Raw genomic sequence first — 14406 nt, forward strand, 5'->3', positions numbered from 1 at the left:
TCAATCTGTATGCAAAGTAAATAATCAGAGAGGCTGATTTATATGAAAAAGAATGTGCCATCAGAATTAGAGGCAGATGTATTAACAACCTGTGATAAGCAGATGACCCAACTTTGCTTGCTGAAAATATGGGGGACCAGGAGCACTTGCTGATAAAGGTCAAAGATTGCAGTCTTCAGTATGGATTATGACTCATTTTCAAGAAGACCAAGATCGTCACAACTGGACAAACTAGTAGCTTCATGATAAGTGGTGAAAAGGTTGAGGTTATCGAGGCATTTCTTGGTTGGAGGCACAATAAAAACTCATAGAAGCAGCAGCCAGGAGATAAAAAGATGAGTTACATTAGGTAAATATGCAGCACAAGACCTTGTTCGAGTATTGTAAAGCTAGCAAGTTTGTTACTTTGAGGACTAAATACGACCCAAATTGTGGTATTTTCAATTATCTCATATTTTGCGAAAAATCATCAACAATGGTTGCGGTATTGCATTGAGAGGTGGCTGTAAGAAATTCAGGCCAAATTCAGGATATGATGTGTTGCTGGTATTTGTCATAAAGTTGCTTTCAACGCATAGAGACCCTATTCATAACACTGCCTGGTCCTGCCTCCTCTCAAAATGTTTCAACCATTGTGTCAATTCCTCTTTGTCTAGCCTACTTTGGACATGTTGTCAGGAGACCCATCCTGGGAGAAGGATATTATGCCTGGTAAAGTAGAAATGTAATGCAAACGAAGGCCCTCAATGACATGGAAGAGGATATGGAACAAGATGTATATCATTGCTGGTGTCAGATGAATCTGGCTGAAAAGCAGAGAACGTTAGAAATATTTTCCCTTGTGTTTTATTGACTATGCAAAAGGCATTTGACTGTGTGGGCCATAGCTAACTGTGGATAACCTTTAGAAGAATGATAATTCTGGACCATGGTTTCTTATCCCCCCTCCCCACCTCCCAAAAACCCTTTTTATTGGGAGGTAATACACATATCACACCATTCCATAGTTCAGTCACATCACATAGTATGGTACAATTGCTCCCACAATCAGTTTCAAAACATTCTCTTTCTTCTTGAACTCCATGATATCAGCTCCCCTTTACCCCCACCCTCCCCCACTCTATGTCCCAGGAACGCTTATTCTACTTGCTGTCTCTATAGGTTCATCAACCCTGGATTTCCTATACTGAAAACAGAAAAACATATAACAACATTTCAAGAGGGCTATCGCCAGTGACAACATACGTCAGAGTTAAACCCCATTGTGGAGAAAAGAAAGAAAGAAACATACAATGTTGAAAACCATATCAGCCCCAAAGTATATGGGAGGGATCAACTGACAAGGTTTTAACTGTTCAAGTCGGGTTTACTATTTTAATCTCCTATAGTTATCTCTCCAGTGTATGCTGTTTTGTAACCAGTTTATTCCCATCCCTCCATTGTAGATAGAGAGAAATCACAGGAGGCTTCTTTTCTGTGTAGATCTCACAAATGTATCTTGGGCTCTCACTGTCATCCATAGCCTTCTGCAAACCAGAATCTCACAATTTTTAAAAGAGGCAAATTGATTTAATCTGTGTTAAAGAAAGACAGGGTTAATAGTGTCTATCTCTAAATATTTTCAAATCTTTATCTACATTGTTTTGGCAATTTTTCCTCACCTTGCCTTTCTCTCTGCCCTGCAGGCAGTGTTCAAAATCTGCTCCGTGGATGTTTTTGTCATGGAGGATCATGCTCTGGACACCATGATAATCTTCCTGCTGTATGGCTGGTCTTCCATTCCCTTCATGTACCTGATGAGTTTTATGTTTGCGGAAAGTACCAGTGCCTACATCAAGCTTGTTCTCTTCAACTACCTTTCAGGCATTTTCACTCTCCTCATAGACATCACGCTGCAACACAGCAGAGGTGAGCAGTGCACAAAATGTCCCCATCCCCAGAAACCAAGAAAACCCACAGTTGTCCAGTGATTCCAACGCATCATGAACCTGCAGGAAGAAATAGAAATGCTCCCGAGAGTTTCATTGAAACGTACAGAAGCAGACTTCCTTCTCTCTCTTCCACATACTGGTCAGTGGGTTTAAACTGCTGACCTTTTGGTGAGCAGCAAAACCCTTAAACCCCTGTGCCACCAGGAGTCCTCCCTTCGGCAGAAGAAACGAGTAAGTACTAAAGAAGAGTAAGGCTGCAAGGTAAGAATGTGAGAAATTGTAGGTTTGGGAGGAAGGCCCTACTTAATATAAATAAATATATTTATTTTGTGTACATGTGATATTCCAGGGATTGTGTTAGGTCTGGTATCCTGCTATTGAAAGAATATGACTGAACCTGAAATACAAGTTCATTACCATAACAAGCCCTCCATATCCCTACCTTCTGAAGCTCTGTTACATGGCTTTAAGAAATCTATTTTGTACTCAAATTTGGACATTTTAGAAGAAAGAAAATTGCAGCTTTTCCTTAGTAAAAACCTTAGAATGAAGAAATTGTGTCCTAAATATCCTTTTTGAATACTGTGTTTTAAATGCTGTATCTTGATATTGTAACCCTTAGGATGTAGCCTTTAGAGTGAAATAAATAAAAGAAATGCTAGACAAGAATTTCAAACATTTAGGAGTTTCTAAATTTCAAACTATTCTGGAAAGGATTCATATTGGGAAGAGGTATAAGATTCTGAACTTCCTAACGAGATTTTTCAGAAAGGAGGAAAACAATATGCATCCCACATTCATATAACTAAGCAGATTTTTTTGTCCAATACCTGGCTTTCAAAGAATCTTTAAAATATATATCTCCTTATTTTCCTTCTCTGATGATTTTTGAGGCAAGAATGACCAAGGTAGAACCAAGAAAATTCCATTGTGTTATATGGGGTCAACCAAGTTAGATAGACCTCAGCTCAGCTTCCAGACTCAGAACAGACTATAAAGAAGAAATAGCTGCCCACTTCTGATGAATTAACCATTAAAAACTTTATGAACACCAGTGCAATACAGTCAGGATGAGCCCCTCAGGTTAGCAGGCACTTGAGATATGGCTTAGGAAGAGTTGTTTTCTCACAGTAGAGTCAACCTTAAAGGCGTGGATGGTGTAAAGTTTTTAGGACCTTCATTTGTTGTTGGGGCACGCCTCAAAATGAAAGGAAAGAGTTACAATTCTTCATTAAATACTAGAAGTTTGAATGTAAAATGGAGGATACAAGGAAAATTGGAAACTTCAAAAATAAAATGTAATGCATAAAGTTCAGTGTCCTAGATGTTAGTAAACTGAAATGGACTGGTAATGGCCATTTTGAGCCAGATAATTATGCAATTTACTATTCCAGAATGACACATTCAACAGGAATGTGTCACATTCATTGTCAAGAGACGATTTGAAGGTCTACCTTGAAGTACAATGTTGTCCATGATAGAGTAATATCTATACACCCACAGATACTATTCAAATTTATACACCAACCACTGTTGCCAGTGTTAAAACATTGAATGATACCAAATTATTTATTCTAAAATTTATCAAACATGTAATGAAGATGCATTGATGATTATTGGCAATAGCTAAAAACAAAAAGGAAGCGGGAGTGGTGTTAACAACACTTTACTTAAGAACCACTAGGTAATTGAAGAAATAAAGAAGACAATCAAACATTCCTTGAAACAAATAAGAAGGAAAATACAACATATGAAAACCGTTGGAACATGAGAAAAGCAATATTCAGAGGGCAGTTTATAGCAATAACTGCACACACCAATGAGACCAAATCCTAAACAAAACTCAATTCTGAATCATAAGACAAGGTAGACCTGTCCCTGTGAGTTTCTGAGATTGTAACTCTTTAAAAGAATAGAAAGACTGGGCTGAAAAGCTAAGGGCGTGCAACAAAGCGGCAAGGGGAGCAAAGCAATGAAGTCCCCAGGGAATACCAAAAATAGACTTTGGGGCCAGAGCACGGCGCACCATCAGACTCGACCAGAAAACACTCCTAAATTTCAACAAACAGACCTGAAACTATTTATAGGCTTTTCTTTTTGTTGGTGGTTTATGTCATTGTTGTTGTTTCCTTTTGTTGTTTTTTTTTCTGTCTTGTTTTTATGATTATTTTTGTCTCTGCATATCTATCTAGATAAGATAGATGAGACAAACAATCTGGAGGAAAAAACAGGACCGATGGTTCTGGTTCTGGGGGGACATGGGAGAGGGGGAGAAAAGGGAAATGAAATGGGTGTTAACTAACCCAGGGACAAGAAAACAACAAGTGATCTAAAATTCATGGCAGGGCATAGGATGCCTGCTAAGACTTGATCAAGGGCAATGTAACTGAAACCCAAATGAAGGCTGAACATGATAATGGGACAAGAGTAAAGTAAAAGGAAATAGAGGAAAGAACTAGGAGGCAAAGGACATTTATAGGGGTCTAAATACAGGCATGTACATATGAAAATATATTTATATATAACAATAAGGAAATATATCTACATACATATATTTATAAGTTAAGTATTAAGGTACCAGACAAACACTGGGCCTCTACTCAAGTACTCCCTCAATGCAGGAACATTTTGTTCTAATAACCTGGCATTCCATGATGACCTTCCTGACAGGCTCGCTGAAGACAAAATGAGTACATAGGAAAATGTGGTGAAGAAAGCTCATGGTGCCCGGCTATCAAAAGATATAGTGTCTGGGGCCTTAAAGGCTTGAAGGTAAACAAACAGCCATCTAACTAGGAAGCAACAAAGTCCATATGGAAGAAGCACACCAGTCTGTGTGATCATGAAGTGTCGATGGGATCAGGTACCAGGCATCAAAGACCCAGAACAAAAAAAACCATAACAGTGTGAATGAAGGGGAGTATGGAATGAAGCCCAAAGCCCATCTGTAGACAATTGGACATCACCTTATAGAAGGGTCACAAGGAAGAGATGAGCCAGTCAAGTTGCAGTACAGCACCAATGAGACATACAACTTTCCTCTAGTTCTTTAATGTTTCTTTCCTCCAACTATCATGAACCCAATTCTACCTTACAAACATGGATAAATCAGAGCTTGTACATGGGTACAGATAAGAGCTGGAAACAGAGGGAATCTAGGGCAGATAATCCCCTCAGAACCAATAATGAGAGTAGCCATACTAGGAGGGGAAGTTGAAGGTTGGGAGAAAAAGTGGGAAGTGATCACAATGATTTGCATATAACCCCCTCCCAGGGGGACAGACAACAGCAAAGTGGGTGAAGGGAGATATCAGTCAGTGTAAAACATGAAAAAATAATAATAATTGATAAGTTATCAAGGGTTCATGAGGAGGGTGGTTGGGAGAGAAAGGGGAAAAAACTGAGGAGCTGATACCAAGGGTTCAAGTAGATAGAAAATGTTTGAAAATGATGATGGCAACCTATGGACAAATGTGTTTGACACAGTGGATGTGTGTATGGATTCTGATAAGAGCTGTATGAGCCCCCAATAAAGCGTGAAAAATAGACAAATTAATTAATTATTTAAAAAATAAAAGAGTAGAAAGACCTGTATTTCTCAAAAAGGCAGAAAGAAGGAAAATAAACACCTTAATGCATCAATTGGAAAAAGTCCAGCAAACCAAGTCTTCAGATACTAGAAGACATAATAACGATTAGGGTAAAAATAAATGAATCAGAAAGTAAAATTTAGAATACTATAGAAAAGAAGTTGGTTCTTTGGAAAGACTTACAAAATTGATAAGCTATTGGCAAACCTAATAAAGGCAAAGAATAACAAAACACAAAATCTATGAATAAATGAAGTGGACCATACTACTACAGAACCAAATGACACTTAGAAAAATCACATAGTATTATGAAAACTTGTACTCCTAAAATTTGAAGATCTAGAAGAAATGGATAATTTGTAGAAATGCATTTTTCACTTAAATAAGCACAGAATTGTGTTGAAAGTCTCAAGTCTAGACTGCCAGAAGAAACGGATCTAATCATAAAAAACCCCCAACATCAAAAAGTCTGGCTCCAGATGGTTTCCCTGGGAGATTCTAGCAAACATTTAGAGAAGACTTGATACCAATTTTGCATTAATTAATTAATTCCAGAATTTTCAAATGAATTACATACTGCAAAGTCATTTTTTGAAAAACTATAACTCTGGTACTTAACCAAAGACATCACCAGAATTGAAAATTACAGACCAACATAGCCACCAAGATCTTCAATACAATTTTAGCCAACAGAATTCAACAAAGCATCAATAATAATAACAATATACCACAATCAAATAGGATTCATGCTAAAGGTGCAAGAATGGTTTAATATTAGACCATATTATTATATCAATTGATACAGAAAAGGCATTTGATAAAATTGAGCATCTATTCCTGATAAAAGCATTCAATAAAATAGATACAGAAGGGAAATTTCTTAACATAATAAAAGCCATATATTCTAAATAAATCACCTGCATTCCATTTAGTGGAGAAAAATTGTAAACATTCCTTCTTCCAAAGGGAGCTAGAGAGAGTTGCCCTTTATCACCACTTAAAAAAATGTATATAGTCATAGAAGTTTTAGTTTGAGCCATCATAAGTCATCGAAAAGATATGGAAGATATCCACATAGGTGCAGAAGGAATAAAACTCTTTAACTGTAGATGATATAAACTTGTATGTAGAAAACTCTAAAGATTCCATTAAAAATATTTGAAGTAATTGAAAAAGAGCTCATTGTGCTGCTAACTACAAGGAGACTTGTTTGAAAGCACCAGGAATTCCACAGCAGAAAGATGGGGACTATTCATTCATGTAAAGAGTTACAGTCAGAAGTTCACAGGCATAATTCTATGCTGTCCTATCAGTTCACGATGGTCAACTTGAAGGCAGTGTTTTGTTAGAGCAAAATATAAACTCAACATACAGAAATCAGTTGAATTTTTTCCAGTTTAATTCTTATATATTAAAGATTATAATACTGGAAAAGATATTAAAAGGACAATACTATTTACAGTAACTATGCAAAAGATAAAATATTCAGGAATAAATCTTACTAGAGAAACAAAGACCTTATACAAGGAAAACAACAAAACACTTCTTTAAGAAACCAAAATAAACTTACACAAAAAGAAAAATCTATCATCTCCCAGACAGGCAGATTAAACATTTTTAACATGTCACTATTTCCAAAAACAATTTACAAATTCAATGCAGTTCTGCTCCCAACCCCACCACAATGTTTCAAAGAAATGGAAAAATGAATCACCAAAATTATATGAAAAGGAAAGAAACCCAGGATACATAAAATACTATTAAAATTAAGTAAAAGGCCTTTTACTCCCAGACTTTAAAATGTATTGTATATTCTCAGTAATCCACACAGCCTGGTGCTGGCAAGATAAGAGATATAAAGACCAATGGATTAGAATTGAGAACCCAGAAATACGGTAATCAAGTACCTATGTACACCTAATGCAGGACTAAGACGCATTAAGTAGGGAAGAGAGCCTTTTCAACAAATGGTGCTAAAAAACCTGGATCTTCACTTGCAAAAGAATGAAATAGGACCCATACCTCACACCATGTAGAAAAATAAACTCAAGATAGATCATAGACTTAAATATAAACCGCATCATTATGAAGACCATGAACAAACAAATAGGGGCAAACTTAATCAGTCATAAACATACTACCAAACATACTGAAAAATATCCATAAAATAGAAATTAAAATAATGAGGTGGGACCTGCTATAAATACAACATTTATGCACAGAAAATGACTTCATCACAAGAGTTAACAGAGAACTCACACATTGGGGAAAACATTCAGTAATAATACATTTGATAAAGGATTAATCTTCAAAATTTATATAAAACTACAGTATCTTAAGAAAAATACAAATAACCTAATCAAAAAAGGGCCCAAGACATGAATAGACAATTTACCAAAGACAAAATGAAATTTGAATTTACCAAAATCCATATGAAAAAATGGTCGTTTATTTCCAATAGGAGAAATACTAAAACAGGAATGAGATACCACCTCACATTGTCACTTTTAACAAAATTCACCGTCTTTAAGGAAGAACAGCTAGACTACTCCTTAGAAATGACGATGGCCAGACTTTGCCACAGACGATTTGGACATTTTATTGGTAGGGACAAGTTCTTGGAAATGAAGATCTTGATTGGTAAAGTAAAGGGTCAGAGAAAAAGAAAACTCTTAATGAAACGGATTGACACAATAGCTGTAACAATGGTCTCAGATATAGCAATAAGATCGTGAAGATGGCACATGACCTCAGGTAGTATTTTGTTCTGTTGTACAAGTCGATGACAATTACCACCAACACTAACAACCCCAAATACTCCTATATCTCTTTGAGCACACAAGAAATCTTTACAAAATTAATCAAAGGATACATCATAAGGACCAAAATCACATGAAGGCATGAATTGATCATTAAATAATCAAATGATAAATCACTCACAAAATAAGATCACAAATTGAGAATTTTAAAAACACTCTTTTAAACAACAAATGGGCCAAAGAGGAAATCATAACTGAAATTGCAAAATAATTAGAACTCAAGAGTAATATATTCTACAACAAAAGAGACACTTGGAAAGAAAATGTATAACACTTTAAATGCTAAACTGTAGGCCAAAAAATAACCATCTATCCAACTTAGCATGATAGAAGAAACAAACAGCATAGTAAACTCAAAATAAAAGGAAAAAATAAAGATTAGAACAAATAGAAAATAAATCTACAACAAAAAGCACAAGTAAAGCTACAAAAAAAGCTTGTTAGAAAGATTCATAAAGTTGTCAAAATGGCAAATACATGGGGTGGGGAGTAGTGGGACAAGGAGAGAGAACATACCCAAAAATACTAAGAATAAACAGGGAATATAGAGAGACAGATTTTTCACTGCACAACAGAGTATATGCAAAATGATCTTATGACAAAATTTGAAAACTTCAAACTGTTTATGCTTTTAGAAAAAAAGAAAGGAAACCACTAAATTGGATTTAAGAAGAATTAAAAATTTTGAATCATACTACAAGCAGTCAAGTTATTAAAATTGATAGTTAAAATTATTTTCAGAAAAAATTACAAGCCTAGATGGTACTACTGGTAAGCTACATACATTTTCCCAATTGATACAGGAAAATCAATGAATCCTACTCAACCCCCTCTATGAAATGAATAAAAACACACCTATGAATTGACAAGAAGTGTAAAATGAAAAATAATCACAAATTAAGCTTAATCATGAACATAAATTAAAAAATTCTGAAAACAGAGTATTAGCCAATTGAATTTAGGATCATTTTCATATTGTGAAATATTTTAATATACTTTGCATATTAGTATATTAATGGGAAAACATACAATCATCTCAATAGATGCCAAAATCATATTAAAAATTTCCACAGGGAAATATGATTAGAAAAATTAAAAAAAAACTTGCCAAATCTTTAAAGGGACATAAAGTTGGCAAATACAATCTTGGTGATTCATTAAAATTATTTCCTGGGAGGCTAGGGGAAAGGCGGAGAGAGAAAGGGGGAACAGATCACAATGATCAATAAATAACCTTACCCTCCCTCCCCTCAGGGGGACGAACAACAGAAAAGTGAGTGAAGGGAGACAGCAGATGATGTAGGATATAAAAATAATAATTTATAATTTATCAAGGATTCATGAGGGAGGGGGAGGGGGAAGGAGGGAAAGTAAAACAATGAGGAGCTGATACCAAGGGCTCAAATAGAAAGTAAATGTTTAGAAAATTATGATGGCAACATATGTACAAATATGTTTGATACAATTGATGAATGAATTGTTATAAGAGCTGTAAGAGCCCCCAATATAATGCACTTAAAAAGAAGTATTTCCTTTGATAAGCTGGAAGTAGATGAAGAAAAATTATTTCATCACTCCTATTAGACATTATATATCATTGATAAGTTTAAAACATACAAGGATTTGAAATAAGTTATCATTTAAAAATTCTAGAAAATCTAAGGAACTGTTACCAAAAGTATGAAAAATGAACATTGAAATAAGCTAAAAGTGTAGATATCAAATGAAGTCATCTCTAAAATCTATGGAGATAAATGATATTTCTTTGGTGGGTTTCCAATTTCGTTGGTTGGTATCCTGTTCTTAATGGTCAGTATTAGTTCGTTTTTTCTTTAACACATACTGAAGGGAGGCTGCATTATTTTGCCAGATATGCTTCTCTTCCTCACCACAGGGAACTTTGTTTACTCTTAGGAGGTGAGAAAATATTTGTGATGGCTACAGGGAGAAACCAGAAAGTGTTACTCAATACTCTATTGTGGTACAAGAGAGTAGCCATTAGCCACATGTGACTATTTCATAAAATAAGATTAAAATTTCCATTCCTGAATACATTTTGAGTACCCAATTGCCACATGTGCTTATAGAACAGAACAGTTATGGAGTATTTCTACCATTGTTAACATTTCTCTTGGACAGTGCTTGTCTGTAGAATGAATCTTTGCCATTTTGACAATATCTAGAATTCTGCGTTCTGGATAGATTATTACTTCTAAACCTATTTAAGATCTACTCATAACAGAATTGTTATGTCTTTAGCATGAGAGGGTTTACTTCTTTCCCATCTCTTCTTCCTCAAACTATAAGAATGGTTTTACTTAAACTAGTCTTTTATCCTAATCATAAAAATTGGAGATCATATAAAAATTCCATAATAGAAATCATAAATTCAACTTTACCTCTAGATATCTACTCACACATTGTTATGCAATTCATTATTTGAAGTTACCTGTTAGTTTATTTCTTTAGAAATGTTTCTACTCTCAAAACTAGAAGAACATTCCGTTACCTATTGTTGCATTTTAGGCTCTATGTCCTGCCTCTACTTTGGTTTCATAGTTGGTCTATTGGACATAGAAATGAGAATATTAGAGAATATGTTTTCCTGTTTATATCAGGTGCCAGGAAGACATATCATGTGGGCACTTCCTTAACAAAAGCAACAAGCCCAAAACTTTCCAAGAATCTTCAATGAGTTACAGAAACAGTATCACTGACTATGAATTTAAATGAATATATTTGGAAATAGAGGTCTTCAAGAATAATCATCTGATTGTTCAGTCCTTGAACTTTGTTGGACCACTATTAGGGTGTTTGTTGTCCAGGAGCGGTTCCTGTTCTGTGATAACATCTGATGATCCATTTCCTGTAACGAAACGTATTCTCGTTTTAGAACTCAACTCTAAAATTTCCAATACTACCAGAACCTTCATACTCAATGCATTAATGATGTTTCCCAACTACAATCTTGCAAAGACCCTGGAGGAATATGCCACATTCTACTATGATGAGGTGCTCTGCAGCAGCCAACAGAAGTATTCCTATTCAGAGTGTGTTAAGAGAGGTAAGTATCTTATGGACCCCTATGGCATTTGGGAATTAGCCTCAGACTTCAGCCCTGACGGATGAGGAGTCAGTCAGGATACATGTTCAGTCATTTTACAAGGCTGGGATAAACCTATGTTACTACACTGAAGCCTCTAAAGTCAACCCAAAGCAAAATTCATCATCAGTTCTAGAGATAGAGACATTAATAATCACCCACCAAGTAACTTTGCATAAAATGCGCAACTTCTCACTGTAACTCTTCAAGTGACATGTTGCCGTGTTCTTTTGAAGAAGTGTCAATGTCTGTAACAAACAGCCTGTGTGGATCAGGCTGAGAGGTGCCTCATTAGCGCATTAGGATCAGACTGAGATTCAAAACTTACATCCTTTCATTGTATAATATATTCTTTCTGTGAGACAGAATCTCTGAGTGAAGGGTCTGCATCATAATTGTATTTCATTTATTTTTGTTATTCATACCACGACCACACAAAATTTCCCACCCTAAATTGCCCTAACAAGTTATAATCCATTCCCCAATGCCAAGAAAGTGCCTTGAGCATAGGCCTCAAATATTTGTTGAATAAATAGGGAAAGATAAGAAGTAGTGATTCAAGTGATGAAGAATAGTACAATGAATGAGTCAGAAATGGAAATAGGTAAGAGAGAATAAATAAAGCCAGTGTAAGTCAAAGGACATTACATCCAGGGTGCAGTATAGCACTGACAAAACACACAACATTCCTCTATTTCTTTAATGCTTCTTCCTCCCATTATTGTGGTCCCAGTTCTATCTCACAAATCCTGCTAGACCAGTGTATGTACATTGGTACAAATAAGAGCTTTAACTGCACGGAATCCAGGATAGATGAAGCCCTCAGAAACAGTAGTGGGAGTAATGATTCCATGAGGGTACAGGTCAGGGAGTGTGTGATAGCAATGATGGATGTATAACCACCCTCAAGGGAGATGAATAACATAATTGTAGGTGAAGGAATACATCTGAAGATGTAAGATATGAAATAATAATAATAATGATATATAATTTATTAAGGGTTCATGAGGGTGATATGGCAGGGGAGGGAGGTTTTAATTAGGAGCTGATATCAAAGGGCTCAAGTAGAAAGGAAATGTTTGAAATTGATGGCAGCATCTGTACAGGTTTGCTTTATATAAATGATTTATAAATTGCTATAATATCTGTAAGAGCCCTCACTAAAATGATGAATAAAAAAAGAATCCAAACACTGAGCTAAATGTATATATATATATATATATATATATATATATATATATATATATATAGCCACTATAGGAAGTAGGAACTGTTAAAGAGACACCGACTAAATCTGAAGTAAACTAAATATATTATGTTGTTTTTAGGTGCTATTGAGTTGGTTCTGACCCATAACAACCCTATATTATACATTTGAGTAATTGGCGAAGAAATTGAGTGTCTACTTTTGGGTGACACCAATAAGTTATCTTTTTACACTGAGAGGAGTTAGGAGGTATTCTGTGTAGTTTTGTCAATTTGTCACACTATGCTGAGTTGTGTGTTGCTGTGATTTTGGAAGTTATGACACTGGTGTTTAAAATGCCAGCAGGGTCACCCAAAGTGAACGGATTTCAGTAGCGCTTCCAGACTAAGAACAGACAACTAAGAAGGGCTTGGCTCCCTACTTTGGAGAGTGCAGCTCTGAAAAACCTTTTGCATAACTTCAAATCATTTTCAAATACTAAAAGCTGAAACGAAGGAAGCAGAACGTTGTTGAAGATGCTTCTGCAGATGGACCCCTCAGGTCCAAGGTCACTCGAAATGTGACAGAAGAGGAGATAATTTCTTAGAGGGAAATCAGCCACGTGGACATGAGTCTGGTAAAGTCTCTAAGAGAGGAGGAGAGTCTTCATTTCCCGAGGGGCACCACTCAAGGTAAAGAGAAACAACTGCAACACTCTTGTAACGATTAGAACTTGGAATGTGCGAAGTATGAATTTAGAAACATTTTAAATGGTCAATTCTGAAATGAAAATCCATGGCTTAGGTATTAGTGAGCTGAAATGGACTGGCATTGGCCATTTTGAGTCAGACAATTCTATGATTTACTATTCCAGGAATAACACAATCAAGAGGAATGGTGTGGCATTTGTTGTTAGAAAGAATTTTGCTCAATCAATTGTGAAATACCATGCTATCTGTGATTGGATTATATCTGTCCGCCTTCGAGGAAATCAATCAATACATCTATTATTTGACTTTATGCACCAACACAAAAACGAGTGATGTAGTAGTGGAAGAATTCTGCGAATGACTTCAGTAGGAAACTGATCAATCAGCAAATCAAGATGAATTAAAACAGTTTTCAGTGATTGGAATGTAAAAGTTGGAAACAAAGTACCTGGAAAATAAGGAGTTGGTGATAGAAATGAAGCTGCAGATAGCATGATGGAATTTTTCAAAATCAACAACTTGTTTATAGAAAATACCTTTTTCTCAACAACACAGAAGGCGACGATATATATGGACGTCCCCAGAGAGAATACACAGAAATCGATTTGACTATATCTGTGAGAAGACACAAAGGGCAAGTTCAATATCAGCAGCTAAAACCAGACCAGGGGCCGACTTTTGAACAGACCATCAATTTTCCATCACTTGAAAGTTCAGGATAAAGCTGAAGAAAATAAAAAGAAGTCCATAGGAGCCAAAATACAACCTTGAGTTCATCCCACCTAATTTCAAGAATGTCTCAACATTAGACTCATGAACACTAATGACAGAAGACCCAATGAGCTGTGGGAAGACATCGAGATCATCATTCATGATGAAACCAAACTGTACTAAAATGACAGAAAAGAGAGAAAAGATCAAAGTAAATGTCAGAAGAAACTCTGAAACTTGCTATTAATCATAGAGTAGCTAAAGCGAATGGAAAAAGGAAGAAGCCAAGGAGTCGAATAGAAATATTTCAAAGAGATAATCGAGAAAACACAGCCAAATATTTTAACAAAACATGC

General features: G+C 35.6%; 1 protein-coding gene across 1 annotated transcript in view; it reads left to right on the forward strand.

The window, feature by feature from the left end:
- Positions 1-14406, forward strand: part of LOC142422892 (phospholipid-transporting ATPase ABCA3-like) — a 182539-nt gene that overhangs the window by 127140 nt on the left and 40993 nt on the right. Inside the window, exons 16-17 of the mRNA XM_075528112.1 lie at positions 1686-1908; positions 11234-11404. Of these exons, the coding sequence (XP_075384227.1) occupies positions 1686-1908; positions 11234-11404 (394 nt within the window). The remainder of the gene's footprint in view (positions 1-1685; positions 1909-11233; positions 11405-14406) is intronic.

Source organism: Tenrec ecaudatus, chromosome 12 (assembly GCF_050624435.1).
Source record: "Tenrec ecaudatus isolate mTenEca1 chromosome 12, mTenEca1.hap1, whole genome shotgun sequence".
Lineage (NCBI taxonomy): Eukaryota > Metazoa > Chordata > Mammalia > Afrosoricida > Tenrecidae > Tenrec > Tenrec ecaudatus.